Source organism: Squalius cephalus (assembly GCF_949319135.1).
Source record: "Squalius cephalus genome assembly, chromosome: 11".
In the NCBI taxonomy this organism is placed as follows: Eukaryota; Metazoa; Chordata; class Actinopteri; order Cypriniformes; family Leuciscidae; genus Squalius; species Squalius cephalus.
This window is the reverse complement of record NC_137132.1, coordinates 13651615-13673629: the sequence shown is the minus strand read 5'-3', so window position 1 is coordinate 13673629 and position 22015 is coordinate 13651615. Positions and strand designations below refer to the sequence as shown.

The following is a 22015-nucleotide window of genomic DNA, read 5'->3' as shown; positions in this document are numbered from 1 at the left end:
ACAGAAGAAAGAAAGTCATTCAGGTTTGGAATGACTTAAATCATTTTTTGGTAAACTGTCCCCATAAGGACATCCACCAGACACTTTTTCTAAAGAACTTTCACACAGCATATGTTAAAGTAACTGTTCCAAAAAAAGCATTAAGATGTGGGCTGGACGATATCATATTGAGATCGTGATAAAATTTGCGTTGATGACGATGATAAGCTCTGGATATTTTCAAATACACAGTGAAATTGAAACTAAAAGATCTTCACAAAAAACGTCAAAATAAAAGTTCGGTTTAACTTCAAGAAATTATGACAATATTATGAAATGTAACACTACTCTATACTACAATGTACTACTAATAATAATATTATTATTTCTAAGGAATATCATACAACCAAGATATTTTTCATCCATGTTTTGTTGTAAAATGAATTGTCAAATTTGATTTGATTACATTTTAAAAGCTTGATTAAATTGTTAAAGCTTATATAAATTTGTATTAAATCATAAATCACTGAATCCCAAAACACAGAATTTAGGGAAAAAATAAAATGGATTTTATGGGCCCCAAATGAAATGGTAGCAACTCTGTGGAGTTTAATTGTGAACAAACAATTGTTTACATATTTACATTGATTCTCTAGGTCTAACAAATATGTGGAAAGCATGTCCTTCCCCATTAATAGTAAATTAATATTGTGATAAATAGCGACGTCGGTATATGGAAAAAAATATTGTGATAACTTTTTAACTTGAAAAGTCTTCAAATATTGTGTTCAATACTGTAGTAGATTCATTACAAAAGAGGTGTTTTGATGGCTATGGCAGCGATGTTGTAAACTGGATGAAGAGAGATACTGTAACAGTTACTATGACTGTTGGCACACTAAAGCAAAGCAAACTACTAGCATGCTAAACCCCATTAGGGAAGGTGTGTTCCTTAATACATCTCCTTAAAAACAGCATCTCAGCTAGACAAAGAGAAAAATCTAGATGAACTAGTCAACCTCAATAAACAGCTAGTAATCCATTGTGTTGTACGTCTGCATTGATGTGGGACTGTCAAAAACCTTTGGTTGCTCAATAATATCAAGCCAAAAGGCACCTTTCAGAAAGATAACTCTAGTATTTTTCCAGCAAACACACAAATCTGTAGATAACGTCTGCTGGCTGCCGACAGCGGTGCTCAGCGTGTCCACTGCGGTTGAGTGGATATTGTTTATGGGATGCTGGGCTCTGTCAGGCGGTCTATTTCAGACCCTGTGTTGTGGCTGCAAAGGGGGACGACGCAGCAGATGCTACAGATTGTGAAATGCGGCTAACACGCATTCTGTCCGCGCCCTCAGCCGAAGGGCACATGACCTGAGCAAACATCCTTGGTCAAATAAAATGACCGTACCTGAGGGTGTTGACTCTAGTCTTTGAATCCGAATAGAAAGCTAATTCGCTTCCATTACTCTGAATGATCTTCAACAGAATGTCCTGGAATTAATATTTTAGCACGGCCGTTCCTGGTTGGCTTTAATAGCTTTTTTCAAGGTGAAATAATATGCCCCTGTTCATAATGAGCCCGTGCATGTCTGGCAGCGCCCCGGTTGCGGAGCGGTGATAATTAAGGGCTCTATAGCAGGAATAAAGGTTACGTCTGCGGCGGGCTCGCTCGACTGCTCGTTGATGCAGCGCACGCGCCGACGGTGCGTCTGTCTGTTTGTGTGTGTGTGTGTGTGGCTGGAATTCACATGAAAGGACTCGGGCGAGAGAAGGGAACAGGAGTGGGCGGGGGACGAGTCGTTGATATGTACAGCGTGACTCAGTTAAACATACAGAACCGCTGGGGTATTTCAGAAGCATTTAATACGTTTCAATTAAAACAAATATTCAGAGCGAGAGGACAGATTAAATGGACAATCGGCATGTTTAACTTGGGTTTGACGCATGGTTTTTGGCCTTATGGTTCACTCCCGGCCTGGCTACTTCATTGAAATGGAGTGTATATATTTGCTCAGGTTCTCTGTGTACCCTTTCTCTGAGGCGTGTTTAATTTTTGATAAAACAAAGCCATAAATGTTTTCTCTCAAGCCACCAGGTCACTACGTCTGGACTGTAAATATTTCACAGCTCTGCTGAAGCTAGTTCTTGTACGGATGTTCGTTTGTAGACAAGCTAGTTGTGTTCTAGAACCCAAGTCTAGGTTTATTTGAAGCATCAGATGATGGCGTATGCTATTCAGTTCATTAATAGCTTTTTCTGTATTAGGCCTAATTGATTCAGACCTGCTTGATGAATATTTGGAGTGCCTGAAGTCTTTGAAGTATGTGCCCTAAACCTTTCACAGCACCCTGTTGAGAGTATCATCAAAATAAACTATGAGCCACAGACGCAGGCGTGTTTAGAATATCAAGCGTGGATTTTTGAAGCTGCGTTCCTAATAAAAGTGCATTTTTAACTTTAAAGGAAGTTCATTTAACTAAATGCTTTTCTTTCTTCCACTTCCACTGTTTTGGAGAATGCTCAAATTTCCTCTTGCAGCATATCTCTCATTCATGTAGGCACACATCATATGATGAAAGAATTACATTTTTGAATGAACTCTTGTATATCCAATCCAAATGAGCAGTTATACTGGGGGTGTAACGATGCCCTCATGTCACGATTCGATACATTTCACAATACTGAACTCACAATATGAAATTATTGCGATACTCCAAGACATATGGTAACATGTTAACAAAAAATGTACCGTTGATTAAAATGCTATATTTGGGATTACATTGGGGGTGGAAATGAATAGGCTTGGACTTGGTGCTGGTCAATGGTCGAAGTGTGTAGTTACTGTGTGTAGCTACACCTGTTTGATCTCTCAATGTCTTGAATCCACAGGAAGTTGCACGGTGGAGTGAAGACTTTTGGCTGTGAGTTCTGTGGAAAGCAGTTCCTGGATAGTTTACGACTGAGGATGCACATGCTGTCTCATTCAGGTAACCTCATCCACCCCCTCCCCCAACCCCGTAAACACCATGATCACACGCAAATGAAGTCCCGATAAGGATGAAAACATAGGTTACAGTGTCATTGCACAAGTGATACGTGATCGGTGTTGTGCAACAAGTGTCAGCCCCCTGTTGCCCTGTGTTTGTCCACCATGTACCGCACACTTAACCTGCTCTAACAGATGGAACATTGCACTTCTATTAGTGACGCAGTGTTTGGTTATCCCCGTCTTCACACTTCCCTTTCCAGTCTCATATGTGTCTCAACAGTTACATTTCAAGCCTGGCAGAGATCCAATCTGGGCACTCTGCCACATTATTAGTACAGTATGTACAGTGAATCTTGCCAGCTTGTTTTTTTTCCTCATTGTTTTGAGGAGGTGTTGGACAGAAACTCACTTAAGGGAGGGGACGTATCCAGTTGTTTATACACATCCCAACCCTTAATTAAGCGATCATGTTGAAATGATGCTGTTACATGTTATGTAAGTCTGTGGTATTGTTTGGGGCCGATGTGTGCTATTAAGCTCGAACTTTTGCCGTCAGATTTTGGTTATCAAAAGGGTCTGTTGCATAACCGTAGACATAAAATAAACCAGACACAGACTTCAAAATGAAGTTTAGTGCTGAAACTCTGTGTTTTGGCTTATGTTGTCCAGCTGTCATCCTGTTTTTTATCGTAGCTCCTTTTTAAAGCTCCTTTCCCTTTCAGTCTTTGCTTTACAGAGTGTGTTATGTGGTGTACCAACATTGGTTTTTCAGAAAAAAATGTCTCTAGTGAAAATGCTGCCATTTAATACAACTTATTTCTATAACAAAATTTACTTAAAAATTTAAACATTTGTGGTTAATTACAAATGATATTATCAGCATAACAATTTTAGTGATAATTTGACTTCACTTTATATATGATACAGGCTAATTTTAATCGTATGATTACAGTTTAGAAAATTAGATGAACACCAATATGCCAACATTAAAAGAACACTTATTAAACACAATATTTACTTGAAAAATAAATAAATAAAATATCAGCCAATAAATCAGCCTGGAAAAGATATATGTCAACAATAAAAGAACACTTATTTAACACAATATTTACTCAAAACATTTTTTTTAAAAATCAGCCGGGACAATATATATTGGCCTATAACTATTGGTTCAATGACTGATTTAAAATGTCAGGAAGCGTTTTTGTCTCCTTTATGATGGCAGAGAAGGGACATTTTTGGGGTAAAATGGAGGAATGACATTGAAACAAGTTGCAGGCAGGATTCAAACCTGCTTCTTCAAGCCAAGGCTCCGGGTTCAGTATCAGGAATCCTAGAACGTGATTGAAGCTTATTGAATTCAGTAGTTGCCCACACTAAATTCTGCTTTAGAGGGGAATGTCCTGTTTCAAGTGGAGAGGAAATACACTCAAACTGGCAGCAGAGTGTGTGTGTTTGTGTGTGTGTGTGTGTGTGTGTGTGTGTGTGTGTGTGTGTGTTTGTCCATCTGTCTGATTAAGTCTATAGTCGTCTCTGGAGGGTTTGTGAAGCCCACCTCACTTGACTTACTCAGCTCACATTTTTGTCAAGATTCTGACAGTGCTCTTCTCCAAATGAACTGAAACATTCCTTCTCTATTATGTCTTGTTCTCTATCTGTCTCTTTTTTGTGTGTTTATGAAAGCGAGAGGAAAAGGTGTGTATCTTCCCCCCCCCCCCCCCCCCCCCCCCCCCCCCCCCCCGGCAATAAACCCTGGCAACAATATTCAGTTACTCCCACATTTAATCTGCTCGTAATCCAGTGTCGCACCTGTTCACGCACGACATGAACGAGAGCGAATCTTCAACATGTGCGACATTCGGGCTGAAAAGCCCTGTCAAGATGTTTTCTCTTAATGTCTCTTTCTCTTTTTTCTGTTTTTCTCTCTCTGTCTGGGAGAAGCCCTGCACTCTGTGCTTGGCGACACGCCAGCTCTTCCCTCGCACTGATGACATCATCAGCTGCCGGCAGGTCTGGATGTTCTGCCAGCATTCTGGAGCATTTATGATTGTTCGCAGATGTGTGTCCAGGAACATACTGTACCCAAATCCCAAAATTAATCAAACTTGACTGCTCTCCAAGCCACTGCTCTCCAAAATAGCGTCAGCGCTGGGGTGGAGGGAGGACGCTGGTGGAGTCCTAAATAAAACAAAAATGCAGAAAGAAAACAGAAATGTTGACTGCGGGCCCTTAGAGGCCGACTCGACAGGATGGAGCAGACGTCTGCACTGTGGTCAAAGTGTTCAAAGGTTACGTCCGAGGGCATGTACAGTACATGTGCCTCCATGCCAGTTTCTGACACTTTCCATCAATACAGTATCCTGTCACTTATTATGTTCAAGATATGTTCGATAAATATAAAATTGTTTGCAATTTATTTTACAGAACATGCACTTACCAAAGAAAGTACTGGGTAATACAAGGGAACCGCATGGGTTAAGGTTAGGTTTAGGGGTAGGTTCAGGGTTAAGTACCTAGTTATTGTAATTACCTGTACTATAATAGAATGTGCATGGGGAACAGGACTGTAAAATAAAGGTGTGTTCAAACTTGGTATGTTTGGTTGAGTTAAAACGAACCCTACTGTGATTGCTCTGTAAAAGTGTGAATGCTGCCATCTGAACCTTCGTGCGCACAAAACAAGCGGACCGAGAACCCCGAAAAGGAGGGTCTCGGTCCGCTTCCAAATGGACTCTGGTGCGGTTTAAATGAAATATGAACGCAGCATGGACCAAAGACATGTAAACAAAACAAAAACAGGATGTGATGTCACAAGATGCGACCCTAAAAAGAACATAATGCTCAAAATTATCTGTTTTTTTCTCATAGTCATAGTCATGGTACAGGCATCAGAACCGCTTCTACTCGCAGCAGATTTTTGTTTGTGTGTGACGGAGGGATTCCTGCCGCTGTTTTGACTCCTTTACACATTTTATAAGCTCTTCACAAGTTCTCAGCTGGTCAAAATACCATCATATGTAGGCTACGCACATACAACAAGCACATTTATAACAGCACACAGCACAGTTTTGGATATTCTTTAAGTTCCGTCGTGAACTATACATAATAAAAGCCGACCAATCAGGTTGTGAACCCGATGCCTTTAGGTTCGGTATCTTTATGTTTGGTGTTAAAATGCTAATGTGAACGCCAAGCGGACCAGGACAAAATATATATATTTTTTTGTTTGTTTGTTTGGCCCAGACCAAACAAACCATGCTAACTGAACATCAAGTGTGAACACAACCCTAAAGTGCTACCATAGAATTAACCTAGCATGAAAAATAACCATGTCTACGTCCTCCCCGTGCAAATGGGGATTTTAGCCTGTCCAGCCTAAAAGGGTCTTGACTTTTCCCAAAATTGTCACACCCAGGTAAATAAACTGACTTAATTTCCTTAAATTTTACACAAATGTAGGCAACATTTTCAACCCTGTTACTGTATTTTACTGGAATGCTGTATTTTTATATTATATACTGTACTTTTATGGAATTTTCAAAGCGGTATCTGTTTATATATATATATATATATATATATATATATATATATACTTATCTTTTTTATTTATTTTATTTCAATACGTTTTGTCTATATTTGATGTTTAATGCTTATTGCTTTAAATTCATATCCTAGATTTTGATAACAGAGTTGAAAAAATTGCAACCTCAAAGAAAATAAAGTTTGTATAAATACAAATTTTAATATAAATTATTATTAGTATTATTATTATTATTATTTTACCATGGTTAGGAAGCTCATTTTGCTGACTTATTTGTTGAAAAATCTTTTGTAAGTGTTTCAGACCCTATCTGATGCCTTATTCATGGACGTGCATTGTTCAGGCTTCTATCATGTGGATTTAACCACTCATACCTCACAGACCTGAAGATGTCACATACTAATAAATTACCTTTCTTTGTACTTTGTCACAGAGATTGACAGAAGGCTGTTTTTGAAAGGCATTAAACCACCCTGTTGTGTTTATACAGTATATAGAGCTGCTTTAATATTATGACATTTATGCCTCTATTATTTAATGATTGTTTTCCATTGTGACCTATTATTCGACTGACTCTCACAAATTACAAGATAAATAACGTTCAGTGTTTCAGTGTTGACATCCAAACCCTTACAATTTATGAGTCTTTAATTTGCAAGCCAGTAAAATGGAAGGAAAATAAAAGTAAAAATCTAATTCAGTCTTTATAGCGCATCAAAGCCCTAGATCTTCTGGCCCGTCATTGGATTTTGCTGCTTTACATCCCAACGGTTGCCAAGTAGCAGAAGCCCTTGTTTTCTAATGCTCTAATTTGGTATTCAGCACGAGATTGAATCTTATTTTTGTATGCCAGGCAAAGTGTTTTGATGGAGGGTGATTGCAGCCAGTCTGGAGGCTGTTTGGGCTGTTTATCATGGGCAGTACAGTGCACAACGTGCCGTCTGAAACACAACACAAGCCGATTGAATGTGGGATCTGCTTTGTGGTTTCTAAATGTGTGCTGAGCGTTTGGAAACATGTGCGAGGAGAGACATATGAGAGAATCACCTTGCCTGTCAGCATCACAACAGAACAAATAAGATATGCTGAAATGCTTTCTATAGATAGCTCACTAGAATTTAAGAGCATAGCTACTATCCTTCAGTAATAAGACAATAATAAACTGAAAACACAGAGCATTTTAATTCACGCACACCAGAAATGTTCTCACAGGCGCAATTTACGCTGGCTCTGATGAGTCACACCATCAAAGTATTTTTGAGCGTGGTTTGTTAATGATTCTGTAAATGAGAGCATTTTTAAACTTTAAAGGGCTTTGGTTGTCGTCCAGAAGGAACGAGAAGAAAGTGTATGTGGAAAGAGGCTAATTTTAGGTGCTAGCTGGCTGACTTCATGAAGCTTGTGGGTGCTTTAATGAGTCATAATAAAGCCATTTTGGGCCAGCTGAGTCAAAATAGATACTTGATGAGCCAATGGTCATTATACATTTGGATTTTATTGATTTATTTTCTTTTTTCCTGTGAGTCTGAGATATAAAGTCTGCAGGAAATGGTGAAACCCTGCTTGCAGAACCCATAGTTGTGTTGTGTCCAAGCCATGTGTGGTGAATGGAAGACATTGTTCACTTCTCTTTTTGAGGTCTTGTCCCTCATGAATTGTTCAGAAAAAGCAACGTCAGCCGTCCATTTCTCCTTGTTCGGTGAGTGTGTGTGTAGTTTATTGAAAGTGTTTCTAAAGTGATGGAAACATCCTGGCCTACTTCATAATGGGCCAGCGGCTCCACAGGTGGATCTAATACTAATAATAGATGGATTCCCTCAGGCGGTTGATGGCCATCAGAACAAGTTATTTAGTCCAGTTATTAAGGATCTGTGGTTGCAACTGGGTTAAATGATTCTTTTCTTTCTTTGTATGTGTGTGAGTGAGTGTATGTGTGTGCATTTATACACCTAGTAAATGTATTTTCATCTGTGTAGGTGATTCATGTTTAATGATGTCTTAATGGGGTGATTTTTGCATCGCCTATTTTTAGGACCATTAAGATTTTTTTGCATTTTGACATTATTTTCATGATAATTAAGCAGCCCACACCCATTCGCATTATCTTAATGTGAAAAATTCTCATTCCCATTAACGTAATATGTAAAAAATTAAAATTATACTATTTAAATTAATGTATAAGTTATGTACTGTACATGATGCACGGTCTTCATTTTCCCCAGACAAGATAACCTTGTAGTACAGTGATTAGAATAATGAGAATAATGCTAATTACAAACAAATTCAAAAGTAAAACATGCATTATAGCAATTAGAATTGGTGGGGAAATGTGAGTATTTGTTTACATTGTATTTATATTTTTGTATTATATTGTATTCATTATATATTATATATATAATTAGAAACAAACATACACACACACACACATTATGTTTTGGCTCAGTAAGGTATTTTTTACAACGTTAAATTACAGAAGTAATTTCTTTTAACCTTTCTTTTTTTCACACTGAAAACTGAAATAATGGCTGCTGAAAATTAAATTAAATTTGAAAATATATTAAAATAGAAAACAGTCCCTATAACTTGTAATAATATTTCACAATATGTCTGTTTTTAGTGGGTTTATTTTTTTATCAAACAAATGCACCATTGATGAGCAGAGGCTTCTTTCAAAAAAAAATATTTTTTTGACCCAAAACTTTTAAAGGGGAGTATGCAATATAACTGGCTTGACAGGCTTTGTGAGATTCACCCTGAAGAAACCAACCTTAGCTTTGATAAATAATGATGGTTGATCAAAATCATCTGCTTTTACAGGAAGACATGAGCAGTACCTGCCTGAGGGTGCGTCAACCTCATATGACCCTCACTATTATATGATTATCATTTATTACTGTTATCTCTGCGAACACATAATAAATGGATATAGTGTTTTGTTTGTAAGAAGAGACTCATTGTACATGTCATAAATCAGTCTGAAGATACAAAGGGTTTTAATATCCTTTAGGACATGTTGCTGTCTGTTCTGCCTCAGCTTATGGTTTACAGACTTTTATCAAGACAAGACAAGAGAAAGCTGCCAGCCCTTGTTGATAAGAACATCTCTTTGATTCTGTCAAGGGGCAGTATGTTACTCTGTTGATGTGTGTGTGTGTGGGGGGGGAGATGAATGATGTTTAATGTCATAAACAACTCGTACTTTGAAATAACACAATTTCAGCCTTTGGCATCGTTTCTGTTTTCTTTTCAGTTCATCTTATGGTTTGATTGTTTTAAACATGAGCTTAAAAAACTGATCAACCCTACTGCCATGTACAAGTTTCCTGTGAAGAACATGTGTTTATATTTCACATACATTATGATAAACGGGGAAAGAACATTCAGCTGTCTGTCATTTAGGTTCCCTGTGTATTTATACTCCCTGTCTCATTCAGTTCATTGTCGTTTCTCGTCTTATGTGAGTAGTTTGTTGCGTTGCTAGTACAGTATATGCCTTCATCTATGTATTCTCTTCGTGTTCATTAAACAAGTTCATATTTAATCTTCATCGTCATCATTCTGTGAACTACCACGTCAGTTGTGACACACACACATTATATGTAATATATAATATACATATATAATACTAAAATGACACCGTGTAATGTTGCCATCCGTAATAAAGCTATTGGCCAACTGATTACTTTTATTGTATTCTGCTTCCTTTCAGCTGGACCAAAAGCATTAGTATGTGATCAGTGTGGGGCTCAATTTTCCAAGGAAGATGCCCTGGAAGCACATCGACAGACTCACACAGGTACGTCTTCTTGCCTCATCTAACCACAAGCCACTTCTTTAAATAACACTAGTTCACAACAATGGAAAAAACACCAGTAAAATGGAGATGCGTCATGCATGTACCAGTTGCAATCATGTTTATGACCCTATCAAAAATGGTCTTCTATAATTCAGCAGGGACGGTTTCGATGCCCTCTAAAATTTCAGCCAATAATATGTGCTGTTACAGGGCAGGGCGGCACACCGCTTTGGCACAGCAGTAGTGCCATGTTTCACCATCTCCATCACTTTGTCTAAACATGGCACGTACATTTATTAGAGCGACTGTACTGAGTTACCAGAGCCTGTGAGTCATCGGCGCTCTGGCACGTTCATTAACACGCCAACAGCGCTCAGCTGCCACCCTCCTGTCAAATATTCATATTTACTGACATCTGATGACTGCAAGGTTGGGTTTCAGTTGTACTACAGACATTTTAATAATCATATTTTAGGTGAGGTAAATAGTGTGCTCTGATAGGGGTTGGCATTGGATGATATATTGTGTAAACTTGTTTTTGCTGCTGCATACCTGAGTGTACTCTGTCAGGACACATTGAAGCATGTACAGTACATATGCGTACAACTAGTCTAATGAAAATGAAAATTCTGTCATTATTTACTTTGTTTTTACCCTGTTATTTTTTCACATGTCACACTCGAAGTCTTCAGAAGCAATATGATAGCTTTATGTGAGGAACAGCCAGAAATGATCCAAGTCATCTTCCCCTCCAGTGAGCTGTTAACTCGAGAACCATTGCAACTGGATCTTTGATTCAGTGAGTTGAACTCAAGAACTGGATCATCTAAACAAATCGTTCTTTTGATCCAGTTTCAGTGATCCAATTGGACTGAATGAATGAGCCACAAATCAGGCTGAATGATTCATTTATTGATTGAACTGATTCGTTCATGACTTCAGCTCACTGAATCAATGATCCAGTCACAGCAGTTCTTGAGTTAACAGCTCACTGGAGTAAGCTAACAGCTCATCGACAGAAATTTCAGTCTGTTCATCACAGAAAGTTATTTAGACTCAATTAGAATGTGTGACTGATGTGTAATTATACATTTTGTGTGTGTGTGTGTGGCATTTTTGTTGTTTAACTGCCATAGTCGTATGAAATGCCAGTTTGAGTGCAGCTTGTGACATTTCCTGATCCCATTCCCACATCTTTTCTTGTCCTCACTGCACTATTTATATCGATAAAACAAAAGTGAGAAAATGCCTCAAATGTCTCTGAATCTATATACAGCGCTCCCAGAAAGAACACTAATCCATTATTTAAAATGTCTAAATGTCACTGCTTAAATAACAAAAAAAGTTTAAAAAAATTGGCATTTATTTATCAGAGATAACTCAAGCACACTTTTCAATAAAAACATTTAAAAAAAAGAAAAAAGAAGTTGATTAGATTTTAAATGATAAAAAAGCCATACTGTAATGTAATTAGTTTTGAGAAACATTATTACATCATTTGTTTTTACACACTTCCAGCTAAATCAAAGAACGAATTGGTGTGACGTCATTTCGAACAAAATCAGGTTGAAATGAAGTTTGAAGCAGGGAACTTTCCAGAAAAGTTCGCTCTGGCTGTTAAATGCCTTCGAACTAACATTGGTCCATGGCGATTACGTAATAGGTCGGTGTGGCTCTGAGGCACCGCCCTCTTTAATCAATTCTTCTGTGTGGTCCATCGAGTTCAGACACACTGGAGAGCTGCTTTATGGTAGAAACTGACGTTTCTTTTTGAAAGAGGTACTGACACTTTCTTTTTATGTAATACTGTGAAACGGCTTGCTTTAAAGTGCCATATAAGTAAACGTGACATGACAATGATGCTGTCATTTTTGTTGTGTTTATTTTGTTATTGAGAGGAAAGCGTGCATCACATATTTACATATTAATTTAAACGCTGCTCCCAACAGCGTAGGCGGCGTCAGGGCCTATATCAGGGCCTTAAGTGTCCAAACACTTTCAGGGGGGGCCTTTAGTCCAATAACAGCACTCTAATCTCTATTCCTTGTATAACCATCATTTCCACCTGTACTTTTGTTACTTATTGGCATATCAGACTACCATCCGAGGATACAGTCTGTCACAGGTATTCCAGACTGCACTAATTAATTTGCTCTCTGGGTATAAAAGCGTTTCATGGGGCTAATGATCCACATGTTGAGTCTATATAAAGGTTGAGTCCTAATTAAAACAAGGTGCCATACTTTTGTCATCTGCGTGGATTTGAAGTGCTAAATGTTTCCATGGCAGCCAGCTCATAAAATCTCTGAATTTCTGATGGATCAGAATTAGTATGTTTCTATTATTTTTTTACAGTAGTGTACATCGATGCTACTACAATGAGGGTGCAATATCTGTCGCCTGTGTTCCACAGGGAGAAAGACGATAACCCTCTCTAAAACGTTGGCATGTAACTGTAACTCGCTGTGGCACACACTGTATAAATTCTTAATGCAAGTCGACATAGAGGTGGTGTTAATGATGCCCAGAATTTTATACCTTCTCTCCCAAACTTGTAAACATCCCGCTCTCTGTTTCAGTTTGGCAGCACATTTAGTCAAGAGGAGGGGAGGACATAGCTCATCCATTTTAAAAAACCTTTTTACTGCTGGGCACCAGCCACCACTCACTGAAGTGAGAGATGTTTTCATCACTTGCATACATTTTCTGGATTTAACCAAGCTAGAATTTTACATTTTAAATTTTAAATACGCCATGGAGTCAAGATAGCCTTCCTATGTGAAGACCCAAAACTAGGACCTTGTTTCCATTTGAAGCAGCCATTTCTTTTCAATGCATTAAGACCAACCAGAAGTGTTTTTTTACTGGCCATGAAACTGTTTTCCTTGTGGGCAACGCTCTAAAATATAGCGAAACAGCGCTTCGGGGCACCCAAGTTTGCGTCCCGACTCGTGGTCCTTTGCCCCTCTCTCCTCCCCTATCATTTCCTCTCTCCCTTTGACTGTCCTCTCCAAAAAAAAATATAACTTTAAATATTTAGGGCTGTCAATCGTTTTGGAATTTTTGAATCAAATCAATAACATGATTAAAAGTAGTTCAGTTGTGAAGTGAAAATGTGTCTCTAGATCCCTGCGTTCTGTTGTGTCCATTTCTTTCCCTTATATTTTGTTTTGATGGTTCTGAAGTTCAGCTTCAGAGTTCTGAAGAAAATTAAAAAAACGAACATCTAAAAACTTATAATGGTTAATTATATAATATTATATAATACTGATCCTTTTCATTCTTTTAAAAAAAATATTTTATTGCCAATAAATACTATGTCTCCAATATTAACATTTTATACTGTTTTCTTAATACATAAAAAATGTAATCTTCAGCATAAAAATGGATATTTATTTTTATATTTAATGCTGCCATTAAATTATGGATTAACTTTGCTTGTTAGATTACAGCTAAATGTAATTTAAAGATGAAAATAGTACAATACAATAAATAAAAAAAATCTCTTATATCTGCGGACAACCTTTATAGGACTGATATATTGTGCATCCCTAGTTTTTTTTTTATGAGCTTGTTTGTACGTCTTTGATTTGAATCACTCTTGTCAGTTCCTCTTTGCACAAAGAAGCCAACTGGTGAGTAACATTATTTTTAATAGCCTGTTTTTACATGCATTTGAGTGTTAATTCTGACTCAGCCTTTAAGCAGGACATTTGTCCTCAAATGCCAGCATATGTGAGAATGTCAGAGGTGAACGGTCTGCTTCTTTGAGGTTTTTAGGGTTGCAAATGGAAAAGAGGATTGTGTGAGACCCGTGGGACAGGGGCCGGCTGAAGGGGGGGAAGCTGGTGGCATTTGGTGCCAGGACAGAGCGAGAGACAAACAACATCATGTGCTGTTGTTTACACTCAGCCGCTGTGCTGTCATAGACGAGACCTACTAGAGAGCTGACCTACTTAAAAGCCTCCTAAAATAAAACTCACTTGTGTCTCTGGACCGATACACTGGCGGGCAGGCTGGAAAAGCAGGCCAGCACATCACAGCTTTCTTTTCCTCTTCTCCCCTCCCGACGGAGAAGCGCTTTATCGCATCCTTCGCAGAGCAGAAATAAAAATGTTATTAAAGGGGTTTTATTTGAGACCGGAATAGAAGCGATTTGCCTTTAAACGATTTTGGCCTAAGGGGCGACCGCTCGTCCATCTGTCTTATGTGCTTATGACGTCAGATTTCCTAAAACTCTTCCATCACGCTCATCTCGCTGCACAGGAAGTGACTTGCATCTACAGTTAGGGCGAGGGCACACTGAGAATTACTCACCGGGAACACGTTGTGACTTCAGCGATCTGGCCCACAGAATAAACAGTGGTTAAACAAGAGCAATGTATCTCTTGTTGCGTTAATTATTAAGCAGACCGTTCCTTACTTTGCTAGATTGGCCCGTCTGTCTCTCACTTTGCAGCCGATTGAATTTCAGGGGTCATCTGAGGTATAGTTGATGTGTCAAAGTCATCCCCACAGAGCAATCTGGAATGACTGGGTTATATTTAGGCAAATACTTTTGAGCTCATGTGCCTCTGATACATTTTAAAGGAATCGTTTACAGCGGCTTCATATGATAACGAGCGTTTTCTCCTCGGACACGTGCACACCACGGCTCGTTTCAAACACATATGACCTTTCTTTTGAAAAATATGAAATGTGAATTTTTGAAGAATATCCTGGTCGCTCTTTTCCAAGTAATGAAAATCAATGGAGAGTGGAGCTTTTAACCTTCATATAGGGCACAAAAGCGTTAAATTATGTTCCAACGCTTCTGAAGTCATATGGTAGCTTTGTGGGAAGATAAGAAATTCATTTGTAATTCCCTGAAAATCTTCCCCACCGTTGAGTTGGTAAGCGAATCACTGAGTCCGAGAACACAAGAATCAAAGCAGTCTGAAAGCAGCACGACATCTGAGGGGAAAAAGCAAGATATTGTGGCCACAAATTAGGAATTTGAAGAACGACTTAATAATTTGTTCCCTCAATTTATTGAGTTGGGAACAAATCACTTCAACATGGCCACGATTTACCTAAAATGAGGGAACGCATTCTTAATTTGTGACCACCATAAGTATATTTTTCTGTTTGTCATGTGCGGGCCTCTGTTATTTTTGATAGATTATTGTCTAAAATGTTTTTGTCATTTGTCAAATCATTCTTCCGAGTTGAATCTTTTCAATGAATCAGTTGATATAGTTCAGAAAACCTGAATGGTTTGTTAATCAGACTGATTCAGTTCTTGAGTTCTCTGACTTACTGACTCAACAATTCCGTAAAAATATATAAAAACCAAACAATTGAAATATCCAAGGCATCTTTCTTTCGTTTAGTGCCGTGAGACATCAAAACAATGCTAAAGTTGTCACGTTTTTATGTGGCCTTAGTAAACTTAAAAAAATGATTTTGTGCCAATATTGATTATATTTTCATTGATACAGACCACCTTCTTTCTACCGTGACCCGGCTGTAACCAAACAGTTGATTTCACCAAGTTCAACATGTTCCTGGATCAATATCTTTGCTGATCCTGGAACAACATTCCAATCAACCAATCATATTTGAGAGAAAAGTTTACAGTTCATGTCAAATTTAGGCTTACAACCAGGGTTAGGTGCTTCTACATCAGTGTTATTCTCATTTCATTTCCCTATGATTTTAGGGAAATTTTATGGGTTGGGTTAGGTTTAGGGGTTAGGACTACATTTTCAGACCGGAATGTTGTTCCAGGAACAACAAAATATGTTGACCCAGGACAGGAACATGTCTTACTTGGCAAAATCACGGTGACCAGCTAAACAGGTTGCACCCCCCCCCCCCATCGGCTCAGATAAGACTGATTGTCTCAGTGGTGCTGCAGATTTCCCAGCATGCCCCTTCATCACACAGTGACTAATTCCTATTGTCCTATAACTTCAATGAAAGGAGATGAAGTTCTTTCTGCCCGTCAGGAGGCAGAATGAAATGCTACTGGCATCACGGGGTGTCCACAGTTTTTTCCTAAGTCGCTCATTGTTTGGAAAAGCACATATTCACGTGCATCGCTCCGGCTGTGATTCCTCTCTCCGTGAGATTCCACAAGCCGAGAGAGTCAGAGCAGCAGGATTTCTATATCGTCTGTGTCTCTATTCAAAAGTTAGTGCTAGTAGATGAAGTAGTTAGCATGTAATTAGATTCTGGAGATGTTTGCAGAGACCTTTAAGAAGAGCTGAATTAAATAAATTGCTGTCTTTTTGTGTCGTTTACAATGTAAATAGGCTGAATCTCAGTGTGGGAATTTTTTTTTTGATAGACTGAAGGGTGGGGAAACAAAAAGAAGTGACTTGTTTGTGAATGCTGGGATTATCCTGAAACACTTCAACTCTCTTCTAGTTGCTTGGAGATGTGGGTATTTGATTTTTGCGTAATGAATCATCTTAAGTCTCATTTTCAAGTTCTATTAAAATGAATATTTCACTGATCCATCTTGATATAGATACCTGAGATGCAACCTTTTTATCTGTCTCACTCTCAAAAACCAACCAGACTCCTTCCTAATGGCTACAAAAGACACAGGATTTCACAATATGTCTCTGTGTCTTTATCAGAAAGAACCTACTGTTCACTGAATTAGCCCAGAACAGGTGAATCTACCCAGTTTGTTCTGAGATAAAGAGATTAGATGTATTTGTTGTGCCTGTTTGCATAACTGTCATGTTTGCATCTCCTTCTCACAGTGGCCCTTTTTAGCAAACATTGCTGTGAAGATGCTTTCTATTCACTGACTTTGAAAAGAATGCACTTTTTTGTCATGTGCCTTCATGAAATAACCCACTAAAGGAGCATATCCAGGTCACATTAGACTAAAATAGATCATTTCTGTGTAAAAAGTCTTCATTTAATTCCCATTATTCTCATTAGATTTATATATTGTAGTAATACAATTATTTTTAAAGGCAGTAAACAAATATTACCATGATTTATGTATACAGTTTATTTATTATTATTATAGTTATTATTATTGTTATAAATAATAAAAATGTTATTACTAATATTATATTATAATATTAAGTATTATTATTACTTTTACTATTACTAATGCTATATTGTAATAATAATGCAGTGTTTGATACTACTTAAATTAGGGGCCAATATATGCATAATAATTATAAAATTATGTACATTTTGCATTACAGTAATACGAATCTTTCCGTTACATTACTGTGTTGACAATTGGGAGTCACATGTACGTAACTGTCATGAAAGGATTGCAAACTGTGACTTGAAATACAGATGAAATACTGTCTGTGTCATTAAAAGGTTTCATAAGATCCGCCAATGTGGTGTTGTCTTGATATGGAATGTGATTTTCAGAATTAGTTTCAACAGTGTCATTTCATACTTTCAACACGCCGTTTCTCTTGGAATTGTATTTGAGGACTGAATTTTTCCAATAGCAGAGTTTTAAATTCCTTCCTCTTCCTAGAATGTTACACAAACCTGCTCCTGATTCCAAGAAAAGTTGGGTGTTCTCGCTCTCTGCTTACTAGCACTGTGGGAATTGGATTAAGTCTCTGGCCTTTATTCTAATTCAGAACTTTGTAGTCATCGGATGTCAGGGGGTCAACTGACCAGTGTGAAAGGCAAATCCACTCTCCATTGTACAGTGAGGGGCCGGAGAAGAGTTTCCCTTCAGCTGCCGTCCCTCTTCAGCCTGGGAAAAATGGGGGAGGCAGCTTGTCAATTAGGAATTAATTTTCTACCCTTCTCTGAAACGATCTCATGCAACTTTTAAAACAAGGCTTAATTGGCAGGACGATCAAATTAGGGGTGAGAAACAGTCAGTTGTGTCAATACATCAGCTTTGAGGTGTATTGATTTTTAGACTGATAAAAGACAAATACATATGGCCTTTTGTACACTCCTCTGTAGTTTAATAGGCTGCATTATCCACTCCAGTAGTTTTATTTTTGATGTACTTCTTTAATTAGCCATAGTGTTAAAATGCTGTATGTAAATCATCCTGCAATATCATTAAATTCTGTCTTAATGTGGAGAGCAATATAAAGCATTCTTGATTCTCATTAGACAGAAACAGTAATGAGGTCAGTTGCAAAAATGTATAAATGTTGCTCATTAAGATGGTTCAGACAGAAGCGTGACTCACAGCTACGGGTTTATGTATGTGAACCGTGCTGAGGGATGGGGTCATTTGAGGATTCCTTCTGCGTCATGAGTTGTTGTTACAGAGTGCGCCCCCTGCTGGCATTGGGTCCGTGACACGTAACAAATGCCACCTCTTAAACAAAACAGAGAAGCATTCCTTAATAAATATGCCATCGTACAAAACAAATAAATGCATAAAAAATATTAGATGATTTTTTTTAGCTTGATGTTTTCATACATTTCAGCCTGGGCCAGAGTGAGAGAGTTTCAAGACAGTCAATGTGCCTGTCACTCGCCCTGACATTATTACAGTGCATTTGTTGATCTTGTGCATTTGTTTCTATAATGTGTTGTTAGTTTATAAAAATGTAAGTGTAATTTTTGTTGTAAAGCCAGTGAATTGTTGGCAGGGCAAGTGAAAAAAACTAAACCAAGATCATCCAGCTGTTGAGGCCTACATTGGTCACCCTGCTTTCAAAGTGTATAAACCAAAATGTTCAGTCCCTCACAGGTTTGAAACTTTTCTGTGCTCTGACCATCATTAAGTGTTGTGAAAGGAGAGGCTTGTTCTGAATGAATACTGGCATTCTATAGTGCTGTACACTTCTCTCTCTCTATACAAATGTATTTTTTCTAAACCTCTCTGTCTGAGAGACCTTCAGAGACCTTTACCTCTGTAATGGATTTTAGGAGGTTCTTTCACCTTTACATTAAACAAGGTTATGATTGTTTCTTTGTATGTTTATATAGTTCCCTATACCACCTGTTTTTGTTTTCTTTCTCTTTCTCAAACCTCTTCAATATAGCTCCATTCGCTGAATCCCATACATTCAAGATTTTTCAACTTTCATTCATTCATTCAACTTTATTGATGATAAAACACATGTGAAGGAAATTCACATTCAGGCAGAGTGAACTGTAATGTGGTCCTGCAGGTATTTCCATGCAATTCTCTCTCGTCAATATTCAGATCGTTTTCCTCCAGCTATTTATTAATTGTCCAGTAATTGTGTGCGATTCAACTCTTTAATGATTAACCGGGCACCTCTGACAGCAGAAAAAGGTAAGACACAATCCAGCGGTCATGTCTTAATGAGGGACCACTGAGAGTCTTTTGTGCTGTGGAAAAGCCACCTCAGCAGCAGTGTGCTTTAAAAGCCAGAGTCACACAGATTAGCCGAGTAAGAGGTGGACCTGTGGACGTGGAAACAATAGAGCGGGTCATTCATACTCTAAGCCTGATTGTCCCCTCACTGTCCAGATGGCCTGCCGAATAAATTATACCAGTATGTACAATGCATTCCAGTGAGGGGCTTTAGGCACAACTGTTTGTAGAGTCACACAGGGCTTTTTTCCCTGTCCTAACGATTATTAACAAGTACGAGCGGTCATGTAATGACAGACGAATGGTCACGTGAATACGGGATGCACACAGCAAGGTACATTAGAAACTGATTGGTGTTGGAGATTTCTAGTTTTCTGCCATCATTTTTATATATTTTAAATCTGATTTATTTTAAAATGCATCAATTACTTTTTACATGACAGCCCAGAAATTACAAGAGTTACGGCTTGACACGTAGCATTGTAAGCTGAATTATTAGATATTACATATGCTACCATTCAAATGTTTGAGGCCAGTAAAAAATGAGAAATTAATTATTTTGTTTAGCAAGAATGGATTTAATTAATTAAAAGAGACAGCAAAGAAGACATTTATAATGTTGCACAAATCTATTAAATTCAAATCTTTTGAACTTTTCTGTAATTCATCAAATAATCCCTAAAAAAATGCATCACGGACTCAACAAAAATATTAAGCAGCTCAACTGTTTTCAACATTGATAATAAGAAGAAATGTTTCTTAAGCATGAAATCAGCATATTAGAATGATTTCTGAAAGATCATGTGACACTAAAGACTGGAGTAATGATGCTGAAAATATATATATAAATATATATATTACCATCCACAAACTTTTGAATGCTTGAATAAATATCAATATTTATTAGTATTACATATAATTAGTTATCACTTTGTCATTCAGGCAGAAGGGTTAGGGTTTAATAACAGTTCTGCATTTTCGGACACATAAAACATAATTATCTTTAAAAAATAAAATAACAAGTATATATATAAACTTGCTTTCCCCCATCTGTTGTAAGGGGTTGTAATATAGAGTCATCTGTCAATGAGTGTCCATGAAGTAAAGACGTCAGAAATCTGGTCACATACTTCTGGATCTGTATAGCAACTGCCATTGAAATGATGGGAATGCCAGTACCAGGAATACTAGACTGGCTTAGGCCGGACTGTGCCAGAGAGGGGACATTATTTTTGCATTTGGCGTAAAAATGCTACACTGCAGCGTTCATTTGGAGCCAAGAGAGTCATTCCAAGGATGATGTGTTTATCCTGTTATCCTGTTTGTTTCTTGTATTTGCAATCCATGTTAGTAAATCGCCTTCAGTTCAGAATCATGGCAGAGTTATATTCGCTGCGGCTGGTGAGCTTGCAAGCCAGAGGGATAAATGTATTTACTCTTGAAGTATTTGTCCCCTCCAAACGAAATGAAACTCCCGCTTTGACAGCTCCCCCCTCTCTGTGTGTGAATCATCTGTATCTGATCTCCCTGCGCTAATTCCAATTTAATTGCCTGTTGCCTGCAGGCTCCTCAATAGTGGTAACAAATGGTTTGATTTTGTAGTCCTCATCAGGCAGCATTTTAAATGCAGCACTCTAACCCCACTCGAATGCCAATGAAGGCACCGAACAGCCTCGTGTTTACTAATGCTCGTCCTCCCCCCGCGCTCCTCGTCTCTGTTCCTCTCATATCTGATTAAAGGGGATTTGTACGAATCGGCGAGATGCAAGCAGCCTCTCTCTCCATTGTAAATGATATGGGCCAGAACAGGCGGTCTCGGCTTCTTGTGCATTTTCGTTTTAAGAGGCGAAGATGTTCTACGCTGGATAACGCCGTTTAATCTGTTTAAACGAAGTTTTGACATTAAAGTGCAGGTGTGATGTGAAGATGGCTCTGGCTCTGCATGTGAAATATGACCCGGTACTATGTTTGAATTTTTAAAGCGTGCTTTATGATTAATGTGTTATCTTCAAGAGAGTGTATCTTCATTAATTCTATATAAGTAGGGCTAAAGGAATATCCTAGACACCACATAAAAAAGCTCCATGTCTAATCCAAATGATTAATAGATGGTTTGCTCGAGTTTTTCTTTCATTATTGGTGTTTGCTTGCATCACCATTACAAATGTTCATGTTTAAGGTTAACCCTAAGTATTAAACTAACTCATCCTGGAGCATTTGAATTCATTTTTCGGCGAACTGGCAACATTTCCAATATAGAATTATGTAAAAGAGTGATCTGAACCATGTCTATGAACCAAAATATCATAGAAGCTTGGTGACTGGCCAAAGAATAACCACCTAGCAACACCCTGACAACCATCCAGAACACCCTATCGTCATGGCAAACAAAATTAAACATGTTTTCACTGGTTATGA

General features: G+C 38.0%; 1 protein-coding gene across 1 annotated transcript in view; it reads left to right on the top strand.

The window, feature by feature from the left end:
* zbtb16b (zinc finger and BTB domain containing 16b) overlaps nucleotides 1-22015 on the top strand; it is a 48581-nt gene that overhangs the window by 13664 nt on the left and 12902 nt on the right. The window contains exons 3-4 of the mRNA XM_079885539.1: nucleotides 2872-2969; nucleotides 10222-10308. Coding sequence (XP_079741665.1) covers nucleotides 2872-2969; nucleotides 10222-10308 — 185 coding nt within the window. The remainder of the gene's footprint in view (nucleotides 1-2871; nucleotides 2970-10221; nucleotides 10309-22015) is intronic.